At 40.8% G+C, this 27,789-nt stretch overlaps 1 protein-coding gene across 1 annotated transcript; it reads left to right on the top strand.

The window, feature by feature from the left end:
- The first annotated feature begins 642 nt into the window (after window positions 1-642).
- LY86 (lymphocyte antigen 86) lies at window positions 643-26,716 on the top strand. The gene is made up of 5 exons (XM_075585800.1): window positions 643-1,045; window positions 9,987-10,073; window positions 12,257-12,385; window positions 23,571-23,623; window positions 25,589-26,716. Exons 1-5 carry the CDS (start codon window positions 925-927, stop codon window positions 25,670-25,672), a joined length of 474 nt encoding a protein of 157 aa, XP_075441915.1. The 5' UTR covers window positions 643-924; the 3' UTR covers window positions 25,673-26,716.
- Window positions 26,717-27,789: the final 1,073 nt, after the last annotated feature.

A 27,789-nucleotide genomic window follows, 5' to 3' on the forward strand; every position in this document is an offset into this window, starting at 1 on the left:
GAGTGGGTGTAAGAGACAGAGGGGGAGAGTGGGTGTAAGAGACGGAGGGGAGAGTGGGTGTAAGAGGAGGAGGAGGGAGAGTTGGTGTAAGAGGCGGAGGGGGGAGGGTGGGTGTAAGAGGTGGAGAGGGGAGGGTTGGTGTAAGAGAGAGAGGGGGAGAGTGGGTGTAAGAGACTGAGGGGAGAGTGGGTGTAAGAGGAGGAGGAGGGAGAGTTGGTGTAAGAGACGAGGGGGGAGAGTGGGTGTAAGAGGAGGAGGGGGGAGAGTGGGTGTAAGAGACGGACGCGGGAGAGGTGGAGGAGTGATATTTCATACTGGATTTCAGCGTCCCGTATTATAAAAACTTAAATGTGAAAGCCCCATCACTAACACTATATGGCAAATGCAATGTTTCCTACTATACTGTACAATTCTATGGCTGCGCTTATAGTGCCGGCGACGCGGCGTCGCGTCAAAACATAGTAAGCGCGACGCGACGGAGCGACGGCTTGGTCGCGATCGCTGGAAGTCATCTCTATTTGATCTTTCCAGCGACCGCAGCCTGACGACGCCGGCACTACAAGCGTAGCCTTAATGAGCAGCATCAGCTAGCACACGTACGTGTCTGGTGGTGCAATAAACAACAAAGTGAAACTTTAAACCAGGAAGTGAAAGTAAGTTTAAAAAGAGGAAGAAGAATACAATTTACTCCACAGCCTTATTTTTTTTATGGTGAATACAGAAGCAAATGTACCTCCATTTAAAGTGTACTCTGTTGCACCATTTAAGTTTTTGTGTAGACTACATCAGCGTTTCAAACACAATTTAATATTACGCCGTACAGGTGGAGAAGTTACCTCTGCTGCCAGGTGCATGCAAACAAGGAAATGAAAGCTGCAAACTGTATGTCTGTGTAGCAACAAAAAAGCAGAGACCGTGTACACAATGAAGACTCTTACTGCCGTTGTTTTGAGCTTGCTCCTGTTTTGTCCTGGAGAAATGAAAGAATGGCCGGAACACACACTCTGCAATATGAAGGATTTTGAAGCCTATTATAAAAGTTGTGGTGAGTTCATTGGAAATTGTTTTCCATGTTTGAGTGATCATTGCATGCGCCCGACTATTGTTTTTAATAACTTCTTGTCACACTGGGGATAAGTGATACCACAAGTAATACATGCTTTTATCAAGGGCATGCAATGACAGAGGGCTGCCTGCTAGCTCAGCAGGAGCAAAATATTTTTCATTAAAACTCCAACCTACAGATCAGCTGAAACACCTACAGTGTATAGGACTGTGTTAATTCAATGTGCTGTATATCTAACTTCAGGAAAAGCCAGAAGTGAAAGCTGAAATACATCATTGGCAATTTAATGTGTGGGGTATAATCTGATTTCTATAACCTTATTAATGTAAAGAAAACAACAAGGAACTGTATTTGGATCCTCACAACTCTTCTCATTCCTCTTGGTTGGATATCAGCCACTTGAGAGTGGAAAAAGTAACAAGGTGATTTCATGTTATCCTATTAACATTTTTTTTAATCTCAAATACTGTTGGTTAAATGTTTATACTGCTGTGTATTCTCCATTGCTGCTCTTGAAAACACTTAAAGGTAAAGGTTACAATATCTCCCTAAGTAACACAAAGACACTGAGTGGCACTTGGCAGTAATAATGAAATGATAAGGCTCACAATCTTTTTCCTCAAAGAAGGCCTTAATGTTCATGGAAGTTTATATCGCATTTGAAAATGGGATTTGTACACATAGTTCAAAGAGACAAAAAAGGGGAACTGTAGCATTGCCCAAATATGAGACTTGTTAGGGCTCGTCCAGGGTGGCGCTGAGCGGGCGCGAACGCTCACGGTAGACACGTTGTGACAATGCACGTGTCCTGTGTGAGGGGTTGGCGTTCCGGGCCCCGTGAGTTAGGGGGCCCTGCCGCCCAGGCCCCCTGCGTGCCCGTTTTATTTATTTTTTAAATGGTGGCAATCCACTGAGGTCCCTACACGCATGCGCAGGGAAAGCAGGGTGTCTGGCCTGCTGCATGTGGGCCCGCTACCCCCCTGCTCCCAACGTGGGATGAAGGGGAAGCGCCATAGCGAGCCCGCCCCCACCAACCCAGCTTCCCCTGCGCACCCGACAACCCAGCTTACCCCGCGCGCCCGCCAACCCAGCTCCCCCTGCGCCCGCCTCCAGCTGTGGAATTAACCCGCTAGTTTCCCCCCCAGCTGCCTACCTCCCGCGCCCCACTCCCCCTCCCCACGCCCCCCGAAGCCACCTCTCGCCCTGGGAAACAGCTGCGGGGATATCTGGGGCAGGGGGGGAAGCGTCTGGCGGGCAAGGAAGCAGGAAGCAAGGACCCACACGGTCAAGGTCAGTTACCCACCCAGGCAGTCACTCACCCACCCAGAAAGTCACCCACTCAAATCACCCACCCAGGCAGTCACCCACCCAACTCACCCAGTCACTCAGTCACTAACCCACCCAGTCATTCTCCCACCCAGTCACCCTCCAAAACCCAGTAACTCATCCAGTCACCCACCCACCCAGTCACTCAGTCAGCCAGTCACCCACCCAGGCAGTCACCCACCCACCCAGACAGTCAGTCACTCACGCAGACAGTCAGTCACCTAGGCAGTCAGTCAGTCACCCATCCTGGTTCTCAGTCACCCTCCCAGCCAGTCAGTCATCCAGCCAGTCAGTGACCCACCCAGTCAGTCACCCAGTCAGTCACCCACCCACCAAGGCAGTCAGTCACACCCAGGTAGTCAGTCACACCCAGGTAGTCAGTCACCCACCCAGGCAGTCAGTCACTCACCCACCCAGGCAGTCAGTCACCCACCCAGGCAGTCAGTCACCCACCCAGACAGTCACCCACCCAGGCAGTCAGTCACCCACCCACCCAGGCAGGCAGTCACTCACCCACCCAGGCAGGCAGACACCCACCCAGGCAGTCAGTCACCCACCCACCCAGGTAGTCTGTCACCCACCCTGGCAGTCAGTCACCCACCCATCCAGGCAGTCACCCACCCAGGCATGCAGACACCCAGGCAGTCAGTCAGTCAGTCACCCACCCAGGCAGTCACCCACCCAGGCACCCAGACACCCACTCAGGCAGTCAGTCACCCACCCAGGCAGTCAGTCACCCACCCAGGCAGTCAGTCACCCACCCAGGCAGTCAGTCACCCACCCAGACAGTCACCCACCCAGGCAGTCAGTCAAGGGCAGGCAGTCACTCACCCACCCAGGCAGGCAGACACCCACCCAGGCAGTCAGTCACCCACCCAGGTAGTCTGTCACCCACCCAGGCAGTCAGTCACCCACCCATCCAGGCAGTCACCCACCCAGGCATGCAGACACCCAGGCAGTCAGTCAGTCAGTCACCCACCCAGGCAGTCACCCACCCAGGCACCCAGACACCCACTCAGGCAGTCAGTCACCCACCAGGCAGTCAGTCACCCACCCAGGCAGTCAGTCATAGGGCAGTCACCCACCCAGGCAGTCACCCACATTTGAAAATATAAAAATAAACAGATTGCATTGTAATGTTTTTTTCCGTATTACAATAAGAAAACAGTTAAGTAAAAGTTTTTTCGCGGTAGGTGCTCTATGGGTTCGGGGTGGGGGGGGGGCTGCTCCTTTCATTTGTCCTGGGCCCCATGATTTCTGTTAGCGGCCCTGCTTCCCAGTGCTAAAGAGATATCAGCTCCATTCAAAGGAAAGAGACTAAAATCTCCAGCATTGGGAAGCAGCTTCACTACATATTGAATAAGGGTCTTTGGGAAACAAATATGTATAGTATGACCTAACTTACTTATAAACAATACAATTTGCATCAATTTTGCTTTGCAGTAATGTATCTATATAGCACATTACTGGACAGGTTCATCAAGCTGTGATGCTGGGTATCACACCCCCAAACAGTGTTAACCTACATTCAGGTCAATGGCCGTTAACGCCAAGCGGTGGTGCGATACTCTGCATCACGGCTTGATGACTCGGCCCGTATATGTCGTTTTTTTACCTAGCGTACATATAATCACTTTAATAACCGCTTGGCTGCCGGAGAGGCCAGACAAGCATTCTTTGCTTGTCCTACTGGTAGCAAACGGGGTAACACAACTGCCTTTCCTCAAGTGCCAAAGTATAACATAAAAAGGAGGAGAAAATGCAAAGAATACATAAAAGCAGCAAAACATGTGAAATCTTGTATGGGATTTTTTAAAAACAAATCAGTTCTGTAGTATTAGATAATACGGCATTTTTTATTACTCAACTCATAATAACTCAAAGCATCCTTGGATTTTTATAGCAGGTTCTATCCCACCTCCCACGCGGTGCATGAACTTTGTAACACTTTCCTGTCTGTGATAATTTGCTGCCAATGTCCCCAGCAGTTTGAGCAGCAAACTGTAACAATAAATAATGTTACCTTAGTAATATAAGGATACACTGTAGCTGCTGAGTTACACTGACTGAAGCGGCCATTATGTACAATTTGGATTCTGACAGATTTATAGCAGGAGCACCAACTGATTGCCAGTTTTAGGTAAGGATGTAGAATTACACATTGTCACTTGCTTTACATATACAAATAAGGAAAAAAGGGGGTGTAGTATTGCTGCCCTAAGAACATGGGACACATTGGAAACATGGTTTGGGTGAGTATATGGATCCAGCCATGCACACAGCTGCTGTCACCCATGCCTCCCTGCCACCTCTTCCCCTGCTAATAGTGTTAACCTATCTGATTTAATATTGTATAACCGTAAAACTCACCTCACAAATTAAGCATCCCAATAGCCTGCACTCATAGCTATTGTCCCACAGTCTCTCCCACCAACCATTGTGGACAATCACTGCCATCTACAGCACTTATTCCCTCACCGGCTGTCTCTGTAACTCTCCCATCATACCACTTAGATTGTAAGCTCTTCGGAGCAGGGATTTCCTTTCTTAATGTCTGATTTCGCTGCGCTTATTATATTATTATAATTCCCTGTACTGTATTCTTTGTGAAGCGCTGAGTACACTTTTGGCGCTATATAAATAAAGACATACAGTACATACAAACATTGTTTCCTATTCCTGGCTTTGTTAAAGGAGTCCTTTGGCCCTAACACTTACTTCCTAGGTTATGCAACTTTTTAACCATCTCTCTAACACGCATTTGTTGTATTTTTCTCATCATTGACACTTTGTGAAAACTTTTCTAGGACATGTTCCTTTATTTACTGCCCCGTGATATTAGTGACAGAAGACATAAATGGGTAGATTTAAAGGCCTTCCTTTCAGCTGACAGTGGCAATGTTTCTAAGATTGTGTTTGAAGTAATTGAATCATTAAAAGTTTATTTGCAATGACATTTGGGGGTGAAGTTTTACTATTATCTTTATTGGGCTGTGCTTCGCTAGAGTTCATGTTCTGTTTTTGTTGTAGATATTTAACATATTTTTACGCTATTCTCAACAACTGAAAAACACTTGATTGTTTGAACCAAAGTGATTAGAACAATCTTTCCTGTTAGGCTTTCGCCTGAGCGATTTGTGCATTTTGATAACGCATGCAACGGGGAGGCGTGGCCGTGATGACACCAGGATGGTTCGCCCTCATTGGTTGAACCACTCATGTGCAGCCGTCGCGCAAAAAATCTAAACATTTGTCTCCTACAAATCCTGCCACACCGTTGCGCTGCCGCCCGCATCACATAGCGCGCATTATGGCCGGACTGATGCATTTACATGCATTTGTTCGTGCCACGCGTGCCCTCGCGTGCACTATGTCCAATGCCTTCCTTTTTCCTTCGGCACATTTAACCTGTGCATAGTTCTTTAGCGTTAACGTGGGCAATTGGTGTTCATAGCTAGACGTATACTATGTGTAAAGGGTGCTAATACAGTACATTTTAATGAAATAACCAGTTGGCAAATTAGCCTTTGCCCTCAGCTACGGCAGTAAAGAAGAGAGAGCATTAGCATAGAGCACAATTATATTTTGAATTTTTTTTTTAAACAGCACATAAAAGCAGCTTTGACTTTGAAGAGCAGAAGTGAAAAAAGTGGTGACATGCTGACTAGCAGTGACTTCCTGATTTACAGCTGAAAAATATATCATTTTTATTTTGCATTTCTGATAATAATTCCGTTTTCCAGTGTACATCAATGGGATTTGTTTGTTTGTTTGTTTTTAAATCTCCCACATTTTCATCCTAAATCTCCCTGAAATAAGCTTTTAAATGTTGGCCAGTGTGAGTGCTGCTTGGCAAAGGTCATTTCAAGAACAATGCAGATGATAACAAGGCTAAGAAAAGAAGGAGGGTTGTGCTTGTCTACAGAGCCAGCAAAACAGTGAATCCGATCTTCAGTTGATATTCCTCAAAGATGACAGGTTCAATAAATCCTTTATATTTATATTCATATGCTAAAATATCTTCAAAACGTACGGGTACTGTGACTGGTTCTAAAACAAAAATCTACAGTTATGTACAGTGGCGAGAAAAAGTTTGTGAACCGCAATAATTTAATAATGGAAATTCCAGTGTTTTTCCATGATAACCTTCTGGAATCAAAAATATCCAATAGGGTTTATATTAACTAATTCCATATCTTGTGAAACAAATAATGTATGAATTAGACAAACAATGATTAATTAGGAGTCTGGGTATGTGAAAACGTAAGTGAACCCTAAATTTATCAGCTGAATTAAAGGGGATAATTACAATCAGGTGTTTAAATAATTATGTAGATCTTCAGGTTTGAGTTTGGGAGACACCACCCTATATAAAAATCAGAAACTTTGTGAGTTTGGTCTTCAACATATAGGTGTGTGGAAACACGTCTTGCACCTATCAAAAGAAATCCCTGAGGACCTGAGAAAAGCCGTTATTGATGCTCATCGGTCTAGAAAGGGTTACAAAACTATTTCTAAAGATTTGGGGCTCCACAAATCTACAAATGGAGACAGTTCAAGACCACAGTCACTCTACCCAGGAGCGGTCATCCTACCAAAATCTCTCCAAGAACATACCGGCAAATCATGCAAGAAGTCACAAATAACCCCAGAGTAACATCCAAGGATCTGCAGGCAGGATCGCCAACAGGGGGGCATCTGCCGGGGTTGTTATTCCGGGTCCGGTGGGTCAGGGGGCCCGGCAAAATGAAGGCCTTCCTGTCACAGCCTCTGATAGCACGCCGGGCCCCCCTGACGTCAGCGCACCTCAGCTTCCGCTGCACGCTGACATGCAGACCAACATCTACAACCCCACAAACTTCAGATTTATATATTAAGATATATATATATATATATATATAATATATTTGCACTTGCACTAAGAGCGCTATTCACACTATCATTGGTAACAACCAAGGCCTAGATTTACTGAACTCAGCTTAGGGCAACAAATGTGACGTTTCCTTAATCAGGAACGGGTGTTATTTTCACTAAGATACAGCCTGATTCAGCAAGTGATTATAGGGAAAAATAACAGTCCTAATTGAGCTCATAATCATAGGGCTAACATCATGATATTTTAGGAGAACGCTGCATTATCTTCAAATAACATGAAAGAGTAACCAATACACCAAGGGTGAGATACCGGTGTACTCTCTATCGCAATGCTTTTTATGGTACTAAATCCTGGTTAAAGTCATGATACTGCGTTATAATTAGTAGGCATTGTGACGTTGAAGGGGTAACCAGGCCATAAATAAAGGTATTATGCCCGGCTGGTTACCTCTGAGTCCTGTTTCAGGTTTTAGAGTGTCAGCTCTTCAACCTGGGTATTGTACCTGCAATGAATGTAATTGTATGGCAATAAATAATGTATGCGTGTTTTACCTTTCCAGGAGATTTCCAGGCTATGAGTTTCAAGGGGGGGGGGGGGGTGTTGCAGTAAAACTGTTGTCAGATTGTGTCTAGGTAGCAGGGGTCCAGAGTTGCTGGCTACCCCAAAAAATGCATCCGGGAATCAGGTTATATGCCCGGGGACATATAGACACATCACTCCTGTCAAAATCCTCACTTGAAAACAGTTACGCGACTGACTGCCAGGTTTCCCTGCTTCCGCACAGACCAGGAAGGTAAATCAGGGCACAGGGATTTGTATATGCCTGGTACAGTCAAGGTTCCCTAAGTTAGTGAGGGTCCCCCAGTATATGACGAGGTACCCCAGAATCAGTTTAGAGATTCTGGGGGGGGGGTTCTACTACTGTGTACTAAGTTGCGAGAGGTTTTATGAAACCTAAGTCCTAGTTACAGTAAAGTAAAGAGATACAGCCCTGGGAGTGTGCCTAAACGTCTTTTGGTTCTAAAGAAAATTAGGTTTCCTTAAGGGAAGGAGCTACAGCTCTGGGATTGCAGCTAAGCATCTTTTCATTTCACTTCAGGACTTAGAAGAAAAATGGGAAATACTTTTTATGTTTCATAAAATGTTTAATAGCCAATGTGGCTATAATGTTTTTACAGTCTAACTCAGGTTTACAGTGGCTGAGGGATATGGGTAGTGGGAATCAAAGTATATGATCCCATTCTACCCCTCATAGACCAAAAGACTTAGACAGAGTAAAAAAAAGTCTAAAAGTATTTTTTTATTAAACTGAGATGTTTGTAATGCATTATACTTATAAGGTGGGACTTTCATAGACGGTTCTCTGAGGGGGGCTAGTGGGTCACCAATTTGTGGTACCACTAAGTCTGCCCTAGGTCCATACTTCAAAGTCACAGATGCTGCCAGAGGTGTTAAAGCCATTTGGGCAGGATGCTTAGGTGGAGTACCTTCGTCCGGGAAGCAATGCCAGCCATCGTGGCCAGCATTTGCCTCCCAAGACTTGGAGGCACCTAACCCAGCTGGTGGCTTCTGAATAACAAGGGGCTAAGGTGACAAACTCGCGCATGCCCTCTTTGCATTAAGAAGAACCGCTTGCCCGGCTTTGGAAGACTGGCAGCCCTCTGATTGGCTGGTTGTAAAGTTCCCAGGCTCGGATTGGTTGTAGTATTTCATGAATGAATCTGAAATACTATAAGAAACCCTGCAGCCAATCCGGACCTCAGATTCTAAGCGCCGAAACAGTAGCGCTAAATTCAAAGATGCTCTGTGAGAGATGTCAGTGAGCCACCTTTGGAAATTTCAAGGCTAAAGTCCCACTTTTCAGGGCCAAGTTTTCAGAATACTTCGTAGCGGTCGCGGCTGGAACTACAAGCCGAAAAGAGTACCAGGACATTTGGTACTCGCTCCCGGTCAAGGGATTTCAGCACCTCCAGAGTGGAAAGAGCGGTGGCGTCAGGAACTGCATGTCAATTCCAGTTCCAGGGCTTTCCGGGCTTAGTCCCGGTCATCTGAAAGACTTTGTAAAGACTTTGTTCTCTGTGCTATTTCAACTAGGAAAGGTTCGTTTTGTAGCCCAGACCCCCAGTAAGTGGGTTTTCTCTTGTTTATTGTAATTCACTGTGTGTACGTCTGTTTCAATGGACTAAATGACAATTTGTTTTACTTCTTCGTTTTGCTCAGTGATATGATCCCGGTATAAAGGTGTAAATGCCTGGTCTCCCGTGACAGGCTTTAACGTAGGTAACATCATGTTAAATAGATTAACAACGCTTAGTTAATCTGGGCCATAGAATGCTGTGTCTAACTCCTGAGGCTGCACATTTAGAAGGGCATAAGCAAGGTAGAGATGGTCCTAAAATTGCAGAAAAGGCTAAAAGATCTTAACATTTAAACCATGCAAGGAGAGGAGGCAATTTGTAATACATGTATTGGAAAGGTTGATCATAACCTCTAGGCCAGTAGTGAAAAAGCTGTTTAGTGTGGTCCCCGATGTAACTGTTATTTGGGCCATTTGGATGCGTACATGGGCTAGGAGGTTATCTCTATCTGCTACTGCTTTCTGTGTTTCAATTTGTGAACGTACATGGAACATGCTTCATAAATGCAAATACCATTGCTATCATTGCTATTTTTATTTGTGTATGCTGCTAACACATATAATGTCCATTCATGTGACAGATCCCTTCCAAGATTTTGGATTCAGCATAGAGCCTTGTGGAAAATATATGCCTAGCCCGGTTATTATGAAGATTGCGTTCCTTTTAAGTAAGTAAAATCTTCACAAATGAACACAACACATAAACAAAATGGAGTCTATGTTGAGAATTGCTTTTTTGGTACAAAAAAAATAGTTTTAAATTGCGCTTCTGTGCACCGATGTATTTTAAAATTATGTTTGTGTGCCAAAAAAAGTAGAAGGTCCGTCAAAATTGCCAAGTTAAACACGACGTTAAGTTAAAAATTAACCAAGTTAAAAATCTAAAAAAGTTTATTTACAGTATATTGTTAGAGAATAAATAAGTTGCAATGTATCAACCAAAAATGTATTTGATGCAGCACAGATGTTTCATTATATAACGTAATAAAATGTATTATTTGCACTATATAGCTATTTTAAAGAATATAACACTCATCGTATGTATTTACTAACAAGTTCTAAATTTTAAAAAAATACACCTAATTCTGTTTTAATTTAAATGGTATCGGTTAGGAATTGAACAATGCATCAAGATTAATTTTAAATAACTAATTATGCATCATTATGCATCAGATATACCAACGAAAAAAATCCCATGGAAAAATAGGATTTTTTTCTTTAAGACATTTGCCCCACCTTTCCAGCACTCTTGGCTTGATACACAGACTGCTACTGTATGTTTTAAGAAAATTAAACATCGTAGAAATGCTACAAATACGTAATATTTTGTCGTGATTTGATTAAAACCTAATTACATTTTTAGACACTGTCCCATAGAACTGTGTCAGTTGTATACAAGTATCCCACAAATGATTTCACTTTTATATAGATATCTTTCTCATTCTCAGAGCTTTATGTTGTCACAAGAGTCCAGCACTTACTGTACCATAGAGGAATGTTCTGTGCTTTAAAGCAGCAACCCCCCTTCATAATACAAACTTGTCAAGTAGTTCTAGGTCAACAGTGTGATAAGAATCCACTCATGGTTTTGTATTCCCATTTGCTGGTCTGTTAGAAGCTTTGCCATACTAGAGTAAGAAATGAAGAACCAGCCTGGGTCAATCTCATACTATTGAACTGGAGTTTGTTTGCAAGTATGGTGTAGCGCTCTAGAAGCACAGTGAAAGCACACCCCCATTTAACACACACATAATATACACATAATGTGCATAGCCGCTTCCCAAATTTAGCCCACATCCGTTATACCACACCAAGTAATCAATACAAAATGTAGACACAAATGTAAGTATATCATTTATTTAAGGATCATGTGTCATGGAGACCCTCAGCAACAATATTACTTACGGAAATATTCAAGTGCACTTTATTATCAAGCACTGCGCTTTCTATCTGTCAATCATATGCACATTTTTATATAAATATAGTTGTCTGTACATACCAAATGGCTCAAAGTCAATAGTGTGATCTGGGCCAATGTTTTGTTTTTTAGATGTTCTTCTATTGCACAAAAATAGCTAACAGACCAGTAAATGGGAATTCAATTACACAGAACTGGATCATCATTGCGTGAGTTGGCAGGTCTGCCAAGGACACAGCGACCTCTCCTCCTTCCCCCCGGGCCCTGCATAACACATGACATTTTAACTTTTTTTTTAAATTACATGTAATTACAATATACTATACACATCATTTTGTTAATATTAAGGGCTAACACTAGCAATAGGATATTTATGATCATCAGAACAGGTCTCAATTGAGTTATCAACTCTATTGAGAATGTAGTTGTGTAATGTGTAATGTAATTGTGTAATGTCAAATACTCAACTACTCTCTTTTTAACATGTATTGTTGAAAGTGATTTTTGTAGTGTGGATAATGCATCTTACCTTAAGAAAATATGTCACAAAAACCATGTATCCTCTCCAAGATACTGTAATACTGCAGTACCATTGCAAGTTAAAAAAAAGTGCTGAAACTCAATTGCTCAGTTCCCCCACAAAAATAGCCCTGAATAAAACTGCAAAAACATGATTTTTTTTTTTTTAATGCATGGCCTTGTGATTGCCTGAAAGAATGCTATATACAGTAACCCAGGGGTTTATTCTATATCTACCCAAGCGTCTAATCTGACCGTTTTCAGATGAAAATTCCCCACTAAAGTCAATTAGGAATTTCAGCGGAAAACAGCCCGATGACCTAGAATAAACCCCTTAGTCACTGCAAGAAAGAAGATAAGCAAAGATGACATGGCAGTATGATTCATTTTGCATGTATTTTCATCTATTTTTAGGACGAGATATCAATGAACTCTTTTTCCATTCGAAAATCTACCTAAATGGAAACCATTTCTTATCTTATGAAGCTCCTATGTGTGAGAAGACAGTACCCCATTTTACCTTCTGTGGAAAAAAGAAAGGAGGTAACTAATGAATTTGCAACTCTTTGTTTTTTTATCTTTCAGCTAAATATGGGTGCGTTCGGCGGGGCAAAATCCGAACCGCTGCTCGGCCCTTCTGAGGATTCTGACGGTTCTGTCCCCTTAACCCTTGTCACGATGGACTGACCTTATCAACAATTTTATATTTTGGGGATCTCGATTGAGCACACAAGTTGAGCAAAATAAACTGACATTTATTTCCTTAATAGACAGACACACGACAACCTTAGAATGCACTTGACAAAACATTTACTGAGGAAGAGAACGGGATAAAATGTCCAGAGATGAAACAAAGCACCGGAATAAAGTCTTTTAAAATGCAGTCCTTTTGCAAGGGGCGCAAGTTGCCAGCCCAATATGTCCTTGGATAGTGCAAAGTTTGTTCTGGTCCGTTGGGGTTCGTTAGTGCTAGGGGTTATCTAACTAAATCCTAACGCAGAGTTATGTCCTTGGTTCCGATGAAATTAACTCATTGCGTTCCGGGATCGTTGCTGCTGCTCTTATCCGCTATTAGAAGAGAGGTGGAAGTTCAATCACATTGTAAAAGAAAGACAACAGGGATAGCTCGGGGGGCATGTATATAGGGTCTGATATCATATCTCCAACATACCCGACCGATCCCCTCCGTGGGAATTTCCCACTCACCAATCCCCAACTTGCCCACAGTTTGCAGAGTGGGCACTACAGGGATTTCCGGTTGGTACAGTGCCTGTGCTAACCTGACAACTTGGCTGCTTACCATATGGGTACTCCCCTTATCTCTGGCATCTCCCAGGCTAGGAGTTGGACTCAAGGTGGGAACTAGCCCAGATGACTAACAGGATCTCCTATTCAGCGAGCATCCTGGCTAATTCACACTTTGTGGCTCTGGGGGCTTTCATCTGCAACACTTCCCTAGACCCATAGGCACTGCCTCAGCAGGGGGTCTCTGAAGTCTGCAGAAGAAAGGGGTCCCAGCTCATGGGTGTTAAAACATTTTGTCACTGGATGCATTACAAAGGCAAGTAGAAAAAATGTATCCTGCCTGTACATTTAAAACTGCAACCAGAAAGGCACTTTATTAAAAATATATGTTCTACTTCCTCTAAAGTTATATTTTTAATATGTGTGTGCTTGGGGTGTTACTCTGGGGCTGCACACCAAAAATCAGGGTGCTAGCCCATTCCGTTCACGAGGTAGGGGCTCCTCCTTGAACCGGCAATGCTGGGCTATGGGCTTCCCACGTCAATTGACTTGCGGTTAACCGAGTTCCCACGTCAATTGACTTGCGGTGAGCCGAGTTCCCACGGCAACTGCCTGCCGCCTTTCAAGTTGCGCTACTAACTGGGACTGGATACATTGTAACCGGTACCCACTTGAGACTGAAACCAAAACCCTTTGATTCAATTGACCTCGTGGTTGCAAGTTGAAGCCTCAGTAATGGATACCTATGTTACTCAATGGAACAAAGAGACCGCGACACGCTTCTCCAATTAGCTTGCGGCTTGGCTTGCGCCGCACCATCTTGTGCCCAAAAATCAGTAATGCAGACACACATTGAAATAAATTACTGCAGGCCTATGCAAGCCGGCAAAACGCGGGCAGTGCACAGGCTCCGTCGGTTTCCACTATTCCTGTGCCCAGAGTGCACCCGCCTGCCTGCGGCATTGACGCGTCGCGCATGCGCATTGCGCGATCTCCCCAGCAGTCTGCGGTCTCTGTCTCCTGATCCTGTCCCTGCTTTGACGTCAGAGCTACGTGGCTCAGTACCTCCTGGTGCTCCTCCTCTGTCTGCGTGGGTCCCGCCTCCAGTCTCCGCCCCCGCATTGACATGGGTGCCGTGACACGCACGAATGGCGTGTGACCGGGTTGCCAGCGTGATGCGTGGGTTATGCGCGGCATGCGCGCACTCTCTAGAGGTCCCACCTCTACCTCAATCGGCTGTGTATGGGACGCACCTGCACGATCCAGCAGCCTATAAGAGAGGGCGTTTCTGATTCCTGGATGCCTCCCTTTGGTGGGAGGTCCTTTAAATACCTCGTCTGAACTCTCCTTTGTTTCCGAGCATAACTTCTGTTTGTGACGCTGAATCTCACTGCATCCTGCCTGTCTGCCTCTTACCTTGCTGCCTGACCCTGCCTTGGACTTTGAGATACTCTCTTGTACTGACTCTGGCTTTGGAATACGACGATCCTGCTCTCTCCTGCGCTGACTCTGGCTTCGGCTATACGTCGATTCTACTCTCTCCAATCCTGACTCCGGCTACGTACCCCAACAATCCGCTACTCTCCACTCCTAGACACGGCAAGTACCACGTTTACACTGTCCTCTATAACCCCGACCCAGCCTGCAAGACTATCCTACACTCTAGACGCGCCCTCGCAGCTGTGGTCAGCGTTCTATACCAATCCCTACCTCAGCCCCGCGGTCCTGCCTAGTTTGTGGTGAGCTACGCGTTACAGCCCTAAGTACTCCGTTTCAAACAAAAATCAATATGCTTTATAGTTATGAAGCCATCAATCATACGATGCGCATTTGATGAAGCACTAGTTTAGGCAAAACATTGTTTTTGTTTTGTGCTCGGGCTGGGAAAGGAATGCTGTGAGGTTGCGCCTCCCTGTCCTTGCCACCATTTTGTCAGGACAAGGGAAGAGAAGGATGGCGTGAGGGGTATGGAGTGAAAGAGGGCCAGGGAGAGAGAGATTAAAGGGATGAGGATATATATATATATACCTTGTGTGTGTGTGAGATTAAAGGGATGAGGATATATATATATATATCTTGTGTGTGTGTGAGATTAAAGGGATGAGGATATATATATATACAGTATATATGTGTGTGTGTGAAAAAGAAGAAAAATTGCTAGCGCCTACCAAAACTCCCCTAGCACAAACCCAATGTGCTGTGGGATGACTGTAACCAATGAATAATTAAACCATAAATGTAAAAACAGATATATATGGATAAAAAACAACACAAAAATTTATATGTACATAGAAAAAATATATATATGATCATAAATTATACGATACAATAAAAAGTCCAATCCAAAAAATGTGGGTACTGTCCTCCAGAGTACTGAAGCCTGATAAAGGGACCACCAAATCCCTCAAGGATATCTAGGAAAAAACAAGAAAACAACAGGCGCACTCATGGTGTAGTAGTCAATAAAATATATATAGGCCTGCAATGGAATAAAAATTGCGCACTCACAAATGTGACAAGAACATAAGCATGTATGAGTAAAACTCAATCGCCAGCGAGGACAGGATAGCAGAGTACCGTCTAGGGGCTCCACCGTGTGCTGCAGGTGTCAGTAGCTCCGTGGCCTCCGTGTACCGGACGCTTCCTCACTCCAATCTCGTGAGAGTCGTGACGTCAGCGGGAGCTCGTCCAACTCCAATTCCGCGAGAATCGTGACGTCAACGGGAACATTCAAGTGACGGGAGAATATGGACAGTCTCTCAACTCCTCTCCCTGCACCCGCTGGATACAATGCTTTGTATAAAGTCAGTAATAGGAAGTTGTTGAAAATGCGCAATTGTACAAATAATGCAATTGTGCTGATAAAAGTGATCCGAAACACACCCTACGCGTTTCGTCCTTAAGACTTCATCAAGGGGTATGAAGCACAAATGGCTACAGACGTAATTTATACATATAGTGACTAATCAAAAACTAGACATTACTAATTGCATAATTGACAACATAGGAGTATATTAACTCCTTTCACTGCTGATAAGGAACAAATATATATGTAATGATTGTTGCTAATACAAACAATATATTCCATTGAATAGAAATCAGTCAATACAATATATATATATACAAGTGAATATACATGAAATGACATTAAAAAACTTTTAAAAAAGGATTGAAATGCGCAAAAGAATATAATTGATATTCTATATAAATGGTGATGTATGTATACATGAAAAACATGGAGAGATTGTTATGGTTAAGTACAAAAAGTGATTCAGAGGGACAACCATTACCTAAATGCAAAAATAAAATTTAAAATAAATAATTAATGATTATTAATTTAGGAAAATTAATTAAAAAATAATAATTAAAAAATAAAATAAAAATAAAAATATATAACTATAATTATAATAACAATTTAAATTTAAATTTAAACACCTAAATAGGGATGGAGGGATCACAGAGAACAGAACACAGATGCAGAGACCAATGGTGACCAGTGGCGAAAGGCATCACATTAATTGTTAATATAAATGATATCAAAATAATAATAAGATATTGATATAAATAATAATATATAATACTTAATAAATAATAAATAATAATAAATGATAAATAAAAATATTAGAAAATATATAAAGATAACCTCAATACCCACAATATCCTCAGTATCAAGAAGAAACGCGTAGGGTCACGTGGTATAGGAGCTACGGTGGTGGAGCAGCCCAGACGCCTGAATACAGACGCCAGTACAGAAGTTCCCTGTCATCTCATCTGAGAAGAACCGTGCAGAGCCGTGCAGACTAGGAACCGCAAGTTGCTCATCCGTGTTGCCGGAGAGACGCTGAGACGGTGACACCAGCAGCAGCAAAGCCTTGCGGTCTACACAGCTACATGGAACGGAAGGAAGCAGTGCCAGTCTGACGTCTGTTTGGTGCATGGGCTTGTCCCATATAACGCTTTTAATACATTGAAAAAGTGGGAGTGTTCAATTGTCTATGTTCGTGGTAAATTAAACCTTTTATATTAGATTTTACACATGGATCGGGCGCTTTTTCTTTTTCTTTTGTTCTAATAGGTATCGTTTGGGAGGTTGTTGACCCCAAGAAGGAAGCTGCCCAGGCCACATTTTTCCTTTCAAGGTTTTTTCACACAGACACAGAACTTTTCATTTTTATTTTTTCATTTTTCATAGACTTTTTTTCCTTTTCAACATTTTATATTTTTATGATCAGATTTTTGAGATTTTTTATTTATGATACATTATATGTTATTCATGTGTTTGCACTATTTTTCACTTTTTTATTTTTTATTTTTAATACGTACAGTATATATATTTTATATATCTCCATCAGCCTGTTTCATACCACAATTTTGATATACTTATATGATTGTTAATAGGCATCTGTGCAGGGTGGGGCATCTTGCTAGTCAGGACCAGAGTTGCAGCAATTTAGGTGTATGTTATCACAGGCGCTGTCTTATAATTCTTTTATATATATATATATATATATATATATATATGTATATACATTTTAAGTTCTGGTGGGTGAAAAAGGCAACAAAAAACCTCCACGGTTTGCATAGTCAACCCATTAAGGATGAAACATGTCTGTGAGTGGTTTGACTTGATTTGCTAGTCCCATGCTGTGCTTAAAAGCTGTGCGAACAGCGATGCATTTGCTTATATGGGCTCCATATGAATGGATATTCCAGGCAAAAGGTGACACATTGTGTGCTCATTTACATGTCATTTCCCAGAATCCCCTGCTGTGGTGGAAGCACTGTATGCGAGGTGATAATGGTTGAAAGGCAGCGTTGCAGTCCTGTCTAAGACATGTGAATGTGCTCACAAGTGATTTTCTTTATTGGATATAATATATATATATATATATATATATATATATATATATATATATATATATTTATTAAACTAAAGGCATCTGACTCTCTCTAGTACCATTGTACATGGCATTGTACTGTATATACAATGTCATCAGAGTCAGGACTTGTTTCCAGCATCTTGTAGCACTTAACATGGGTAATACATTTAGGAATATATCTATCTATCCCTGAAAATGTTTCCCCAGGCATAATGATTATGGGGTCCCAATCCAAAACAATAGATTATATTTGAAACATGAATATTATAGACTAATAAATATAAACTCTCTATCAGTGGAGAGAAAGGTGTTGTTTTTGGGAGGGAAGGGGGGGTTGGACAATCTGCACTATATTTATTGGTGCACAATTGCGTAAAAAGAAACAGCTTCTTACATTTGGTACAAATTGTTTAAAGCCAGATAGATACACCACCTTAAATTTGCCAGCTTTTTGCAATAATGCACTGAGGCCCACAATTTGATACATCCAATTATAATCTGTGGGTCATGTAACTTCACCCTAAACCCTCCTTTTCACACTAATTGGACAATAATTGGAACAAAGACCTTGATAGATACTGTATACCCTAAGAGGCGCAAAATGAAAATGATGTTCTGTGCATCAATTTTTCTCACCAATTGTCTTACCGCTGTACATAGACCTCTGTATTTCAAGAGGAAAAGAATTGTTGTAAGCATATTATATCAAGTAAAGACTACATTTCAGTGGGATGTTATTTCATTCACTTTCAACTGTTTTATTCAATGTTGATCTTTTCTAGAAATAAAATATTGTAATTAAGATAAAGTATAATTATTACAGTTAAGTACAACTCTACTTCTATCAGCAGGACACAATTACAGGGCAGTATTAGTACACGTGGTTTAGGGATGTGAATCAGTGTAAAACTGAGATCAATCGACTATGCCTCTGTGAAAGAAGGCTATCAATTGTTTGTTTCTCTTGATATATTGACACATCATCATGCTTTACTGAACCTATGCTCATTGTCTACCTCTTATATATTAGTTATGGAAGAGATTTGTTTGTGTGCCTGACGCATTTCATGTTAAACATTTTTATAGTCTATGGTATTAGAATGTTCAGAGCAAAGTTTTCTATGGCACTTTAGTGAATATTTCTGAGCTACTGTAGCATAGGTTCTAACCCCTGTTTTAAATCTGCAGACTTAATCCAACCTTCCACACTTAAAACCCTTTTGTAATACATTAAACATGTCTGGTTAGATTTTAAAATGAAAAGAGATTTAAAGAACTTGTTGAAGGCTTTTTATAGTGCTAACGTGTGATTATGTTAATGAAAAAAACGTCTACTGTATGTAGAAGGAGAATAGAAGTGAGAAAATAATTAAATGTGTTTTTTTTTTTTTTATTTAAAAGGGCAACTTAATTAAAAGCTTGAAGGATTCACGCAAGAAAATCTAAAGAGCAAAAGCGAGAAAGGGAAAATGTTCCTTATGGAGCAACCCCTAATGAGTTCAATGCAATGTTGTACCATGTAAAGGGGATTTGCAGCCAGGTAAATTCATATGATAGAACAGTGGAACATTAGTAATATGGTTATCGTATTTAATAGAAAACAAACTCATGGAAACCAAATAAACTACTTGGAACAAGAGATCATTGTGGAGATCGATATTACAGCCACATTAACTGAGTTTATGTAATTGATGGGTTGACCCTTTTAAATTAAACCCCTATTTTTAAACACTCAAGATCAGCTGAAACTAAGTGGTCCTTGTTTATAGGGAAGGGGGGGGAGGAAATAGTACATTTCAATAATTTGTTAGATTTGTGTGTACATAATTTAGTACTAGAGTGCTTGTAGGAACATATGGGAGGACACCCATCCAGACCAATTACATTAGGAATTTGTTACAAATAACTGTCTTAATACAGGTGTAGCCAAGCTAATTTCCCTTATTAAAGGGCTTGCTGGTGAAAAACAAAAGCTGCAATCCCCAACCTTGAGCAAAGCTTCCTATTGATTACCATACAGCTGCTATGGCTACCTGTGGCTGCACTTTTACTGGCGATGGACATTTACACTCTGGGAAAGGTTAGCCGGGCTATCTCTATGTGAAACAGTAATGTATTATAGGGCATGGTTGGTTTATATCATGTACTCAAACTGTTGTCCCCAAAATCCCTTAAGTTCCTTTCAAACATTTCTCACCTACAGAATAAGGGGTTTTCTGTCCCTGTCAGCAGATCCATGGTGATTGTCACTGTGCATAACTCAATGCGTTTAGTCACAGGTACGTGACTTCTTCAGGGGTGACTTGTACAACTCCAGCATGAGTATAAATACCTCTGGTATTTTAGTCTAGGTGGCCTGTTTCATAGCACTCTGTATCCATCATTCTAATGCTATTATGTTGATGTTTTTTGGATTGCACTGTACTATTGTGTTTGCCTATTAGTACTGAGAAAAATATTAGATGTCAAATTGTCTTTTTTTAAAGTTCTGTATTTAATATATCTATTGTGTACAGTGTTTTTGACTCAAGGAACATTATATTGTATATGCATTTAGTCCTCTTTCGTATGAAGTATATGATTATTCTTTTTTTTTACATCAAGTATTGTTCCACCAATGGTTAAATGTGTCAATAATACAACTGATTATCTCCTGGAGAGTGTTGCTAGGCAACAAGAGGTATTTAAACTCATGCTGGTGTTTTACAAGTCAGCCCTGAAGAAATCCCATGTATGTGATGAAGCGCGTTGGGTTACGCACAGTGATGTCACATTGCTCCCACATCAGTTCTTGCTTGTTCCCAGAGCTGGGCGTCCTGTCTTCAAGAGTTTTACTCTTACGTGTACACTTTACTTCTCGATGCAGAAGGATGTCGATGCAGTTGTATTATTTTTTATTTAATTGATTTTTTTTACAGTATTACGATAGGAGCATGCGCTTCTTTTGCTTTCCACTTTTGAATATCTCCAAGTGATGTGGTCTATCATCTCTGAAGCTGTGGAAGTCTCCTACCATCTGTCTAAATATTACGGGACTCTAACTGTTTTTTTTTTTTTTTTGGAAAGACTAGCTGCATTTGGGACTGGTTTTAATTATATCACTAGTGTTGCACTGTTACAGTATATACCAATTATGTATGGTATATTTCACCAGTAGACTTATATTGCACTTATCGCCTTGTTAGTTATATACATATACACACTATTCTATTCACTATATACAGATGTGTCCAGACTGTTTTTGATGCCGAGATCACTTGCGACCGACGGACCACACTGCAGCTGCATGCTACCACGGCACTGAAAACAGTCAGTGACCATAGAGGATTACAGCAGAGACTGCGACTATTCAAACACAAACCAGTGGCAATCGCCAAAAAGACCCAGGTACACCCAGGTACATTCTGAATACATGCCTTAAACTTGCCTTAAACTAGCCCCAGCATTTCTGCATTGATTAATGGCCCATCAGATTAACAGCGGGGTCCCTGGCAGTCCCATTCAAACTGAATTTGTCCCATTCAAACTGTGTTAATCCTATGGGTCATTAGTCAATGCAGAAATGCCTTAAACTTGCCTTAAACTAGCCCAGCACATACCCAGAATGTAACCGGACTAGTTTAAGGCAAGCTTTAGAATAGTCGTGGTCTCGTCTGTACCTCTGTGGGGGCAATGCTTCTGAATGGGACCCCGCAGCGCTAATTCTTTTGGACCATCTGCTTGGAACGAAAACCCGATACTAGCTTTTTCATATGAGCATCGCATCCGTCTCCCCGTCTGCAGCCGTCTCCCTGCAATGCTCAATGTAAGATGTCGGGCTTTATTTCTTTGTCAAGCCTCTGGATGACATATATGCCCGAATATCGGGCTCTACATCATGAGGCTATATGACCATATTCGGTCATCTACATCATGATGAGGGCTGGACAGGACATTTAAATGATTACTGCTGTAGACCAATCCCTTTCTTTATTGTCAAAATGACTCTCCATGGCTACTTTCTAATGAATACGTGGGCACTGCAGAATATTTAACACAGTCTCCTCCACTAATGATCACATCTGTATTAACGTTATAAACTATTGTATAGACTGATGTATGAAACTGTCTATTTTTGGTTTATACTCTCTTTAACTGTGTTTTGTGTGAATATGATAATAGTCAAGGAATATGTATCTTTATATATTAGTTGTGTTAAAAACTGTATACATTTGTTGCAGATAGCACTGTAATGCAGGGGTGGGCAAACTTTGTATGCTGTGGCCCTCCTGTCTGCCAGCCCCTGTTGTCGCGCCCTCCCTTAACTAAGATCCGGTGTCAAATGAGGCGCGGGTCACGTGACGTCACATCACATGACCCCGCAGCGTCCTTTGACGCTGTGTTGCCATGGCGACGCGTCACCAAAAACAAGGTAGGCGACACTGCAGAGGCCCTACGCTATCCCCCCGGCATTTAATTTAAATCAAAAACAAAAGAGAACAGCGCAAAAACGCACATGGTGAAGTACATAAAGATACATTTTATATATAAAATGGTAAGTATTCTGCGTACATCAAATAGGTAGGGTGAAAGCATTGACTGTGATAAACATAGAGGTTACCAATCAGCGGAACTGCACACAAATGGAGATCATCTCGTCTCGATGGTAACAGGGGGCCGTCTTGGCTCATCAGTGGCCGTGGCCTCTCTCATCAGTGGCACTATGGATCCGTCTCGGAGCTGGCGTCCCTTCTATCAAGATGGTTTCTTTTTGGCAAGATTTATTCCAAAATTCAGAAGATTGTCTCTCCTTTCGGTGTGATAATCACATCCCGGTGATAATCACAGGTTTGTAAAGTCCACATATATTGATTGTCCGTGTATCACAGATTAGTATATATCCCAAGTAGATACCTGGTATGCAGTGAACCGGTCAGTGACATCAGTGCTAATCGCGAACGCTCCTCCACGGTGCGTCGCGTAAGCAAAGCGTTTTACTCGATACACAAGCACACAGTGTGCTACAAAAGGATCACAGGCTAAGAAAAATAATAATAAAAACAGATGCATTGCCGCTACGAAACGCTTAGGATTGTCACTTTTTATTATTATTTTTATTAGCCTGTGATCCTTTTGTAGCACACTTTGTGCTTGTGTATCGAGTTCTCTTTTGTTCTTTATCCTCTAGTGCTGAGGGTGTGAGCCACTCTCCTGCAGACGCTTTATTCTACCTATTACGGTTTTGTATACACAATACTATCCCTATAATTGGGTATGTGGGTATGCACATTGCTTTTTAATTAGTCACCATTTGTGTCTCATTAAATGACTTGGTGAAGAGCGCGGGCCTCTGCAACTGCCCCGCCAGCCCTGAAAAATCTTGAGCGCCCCCCCACATGTTCAGTGGCTTTTAACAGGAATCCAAATTCTACTTTACCTTTTTAATTTCTCTGTCCATAAACACTAGACTAGATGTAAAGAAATACGTTTATTTTGGATATGATACAAAAAACGCAACGGCTGCAACTCAAGATCGTCTTGTTAGCTTGGCAACATACAGTATATAGCAAACTTGTTGTTTTTATTTCAAATCAAATTGACTGAACTTTTGATTTTCTTTTTAGAATTTATTTATTTTGAAAAACCTGTGAAGTTGGGAATGTCGATCTTCCCTAAAGTAAGTTCAGATTCACTTCCTCTGTTGTTCTTACTTGCAGACTTTAGAAACTGTGGCCAATGTGACCAATGCTCTGTTGAGTCACAATGTAATCTAACTTAACATCATGTTATGCCAACCAGTGTATCGTTAAAGGACAATAACATGACTTTAGGCCATGTTTCTCTCATAAACAGCATACTGTCAACTTTAACAGCGGTTGGTGATAATGACATGAAAATGATATGTTAATGCAGAGTTATCATAACATCACATAGACTTTAGTGGATGTTTAGGTCATACCTAAACTTGATGTTACTCACATCCAAATTCTGAAGAAGGGCTTTTGCAGCATCTGGATGGGTGTAACAACCCAGTTAGATATGATTTCCACTAACATAGCGCTATTTTTTCTGGTGTTATCTTCCTCCTCTCTTTCTCAACTTGAGTTAAAGACTTATTTCAGGGTCAGTATCAGAAAAACGCTAAAACATACTTAACGTCCCGTTATTGTAAGATAACACAATGTTATGATAGAAAAACATGATGTTGAGACTACGCTAATGAGATGTAGAACAGCCGTTGTTTTTGCACATAAAGTGCTTTGAGGATACATGTTAACCTCAGGGAACAGTCCAGCATTAGGAAACATCACGTTATGAGCCCTGATTTAACAGAGCTCTGTGCATATAGCCCTGAGTGGGTCATTCTTAAATGGCCAGTGTCATGTTGCAGGCCAAAATATTTGCTTCCTTAGGAAGATTCAATCACCTTTAAAGTAACAATTTTACTAATACACAGTATACTGTGTAAAATGAATGCCTTCCTTGTTTTTGGGACCGCTAAATGTATGTTTATCAGTTCTTTATCTCTTTCACTAATGATAACATGCATAATACTGTACCAACAAAAGAAGAAAAAAACTAATAGTATATTTAAGGGTTGATGAACAGTATTACCACCTAAAGAGATTAGATAATAGTTTTCAAAAAACCTTTCAACGTATTTGTTTAAAGATTTGTTTTAAAAAAAAATGTTCGCAAACCTAGCATACTCTGATTTGTTTTTTAAAAGGTGTTAATCGCCTATATTTCACCAAATAAACATGAAACGTCCATTAGTTCACTTCGGTCCTGGGAGGGATCGCACTTTAAATAATTAGCAAAAAATAGTAGGAATCAAGTAGGCGTACATGGGGGGGGGCATTCACTTACCTCCGATAGAGGTCAACACATTTCGATCCCACATTATCTGCCATTGACTTGACTGGCAGTTAGGGCTGGATTGACGTTTGTTAACTCATACCGGAGGTTAGTTAATCTCCCACATAGTCTCTGCACCTTTATACATTTTGGCTCGGACTCTCTAAGCTTCATTATCCTATTTAACATGACGTTAAGCTAAGTCGATGCCTGTAAATCAGACCACAGTTTTCACTGCAGCAAATAATGTGACTCACATAAAAGATACCTGTGCTAATTTAAATCATTGAAATATATTTACATATATATTTTATAATATTCCCCAGGTACTGTAGGTGGTTTAAATGGTATCTCACCATGAAGAGTACATTGTAAGTGTATCTATATGGGGGTACTGTATATAAATCAATGGGCCCTCTCCTAAATTCCCACAGAAGAGCTACAGTGTCTCTGAAAGTGCTAAATGAAATTCAGTAATGCGTGTCAGTTTCAAGAAATTTGACATAGAGGTATTGCCAAGCCAGCTCCATATTATTTTGAGACTGGAGTCAAGTTCTTGTTTTCCATGTGTCCATTCTACATAGAGATTCAGTAATATAAAAACTCTATAATACACTCAGAGTAGCAAAAAACAAGGACTCGGTCACATTCTCATGGTGAAGTGGAGTCCAGTTGGTAATAATAAGAACAGTCTGTTTCCTCTTGGTTGTGTTTTATTTCAAAACCCATTTCTGTAATAGTGTAAGTACAAACATCTTTTTTTTTCTCATTTCTGCTTTTGCAGGGAGTATATACTTTGTCACTGGAGCTGTTTAATGGAGACCATTACAAGATCGCTTGTACAAACGTGACATTTATTAGCCGTTAATCAATTCAGTGAAGTTCTTCAATGCAAAATTTGGCTAATGTTAAACACATTCTATATTTCAATTTAAAAATGTATTTTTAAAGAACGAAGTGAGTTGAACATTGCTACAGCCCCCAAAAAAATCTACAGTACAGTGTGGTGTTGGGTGCCATAGCTGTTGCATAGGTCTGAAACATCTAGTACTGGACCTCTGTGTCCTGTTAGTTTTAATAAACACATTTCTCTTTTTTTATACTCATTACTATGTGCACATGCTTTCAAAATGACTCCTAGTGGGTTATTCATTAAACTGTGATCAGGGCGGCCACTATCGCACAGAACCTCCCATTCAAATCAATGGGAGATTTAGTGCAATGGGTTTCGTGAGTATTGTGTTTGGCAAAGCAAATGCTCCCTCTTTGTTAATGGTAGTGGTTAAGGCATGATTCATTTAAATACCACACATCCTATGAACTCCCCTCAAACGTATAAAAAAAAAAAAAGTTACTTTGTGGTTGCCAATTCTTCACCGTGGTTGCTTTATCAGATCTATAAATCAAAGACAAAACAATACAAAGCCCCGCATACATCAAGCATCAATAAGGAAAAGCTTTGGTTAAACTTGCATTCAGTATCCTTGTTCTGCCACAATTTGGTACATTTTGATGTTATGAGTTAAACAAGGTCCCTACTAGTCAAAATCGTAGATTTAGTACATTTTTTAGTAAAAATATGCATTCGTATATCAAAATGGTCTTAACTGATTTTTCCTTTAGTACATTTTCTAAGTCCTAGTTGAACATGTTATTAGCCCTATATTTCCTCTGCATGTATTGCCAAATGAATAGGAAGTGATATACACAGTCAGGTTTACTTGCATTGAACAGATGATGAAATAGAAATGTTAAAGCCTGAAACATGTGACATTGTATGTGGATTTTTTTTTATATATATATATATATATCAGTTCTGTACTACTACATAATAATTTTCATTTTTATTCAAGAAGGACATTTGTAATCATTTGTAAACCATCCTTTGATTTCAATAAAAAGTTTTACATCATCGGCCAAGCAGTGCAAGGTCTTTACATAGAACTATAATTAATAAATGACACACATGCTGTATGCATTCCATAGTGCGCATACGTGTACATAGAAACATAATTTATTTGAATACCATAGTGCACAGGACATCTTTCTAGAAACAGATTGTATTTGCATACCATAGTGTGTATACGTGTACATAGAAGCAGATTGTATTTGCATACCATAATGCACATACGTGTACATAGAAACAGATTGTATGTGCATTCCATAGTACGCATACGTGTACATAGAAACAGATTGTATTTGCATACCATAGTGCGCATGCATCTATATAGAAACAGAATTTATTTGCATACCATAGTGCACAGGACATCTTTCTAGAAACAGATTGTATTTGCATACCATAGTGTGTATACGTGTACATAGAAGCAGATTGTATTTGCATACCATAATGCACATACGTGTACATAGAAACAGATTGTATTTGCATTCCATAGTGTGCATACGTGTACATAGAAACAGATTGTATTTGCATACCATAATGCACATACGTGTACATAGAAGCAGATTGTATTTGCATACCATAATGCACATATGTGTACATAGAAACATATTGTATTTGCATTCCATAGTGCGCATACATGTACATAGAAACAGATTGTATTTGCATTCCATAGTGAGCATGCATCTATATAGAAAAATAATTTATTTGCATACCATAGTGCATAGGACATCTTTCTAGAAACAGATTGTATTTGCATACCATAGTGTGTATACGTGTACATAGAAGCAGATTGTATTTGCATACCATAATGCACATACGTGTACATAGAAACAGATTGTATTTGCATTCCATAGTGCGCATACGTGTACATAGAAACAGATTGTATGTGCATTCCATAGTACGCATACGTGTACATAGAAACAGATTGTATTTGCATACCATAGTGCGCATGCATCTATATAGAAACAGAATTTATTTGCATACCATAGTGCACAGGACATCTTTCTAGAAACAGATTGTATTTGCATACCATAGTGTGTATACGTGTACATAGAAGCAGATTGTATTTGCATACCATAATGCAC

Source organism: Ascaphus truei, chromosome 2 (assembly GCF_040206685.1).
Source record: "Ascaphus truei isolate aAscTru1 chromosome 2, aAscTru1.hap1, whole genome shotgun sequence".
Classification (NCBI taxonomy): domain Eukaryota; kingdom Metazoa; phylum Chordata; class Amphibia; order Anura; family Ascaphidae; genus Ascaphus; species Ascaphus truei.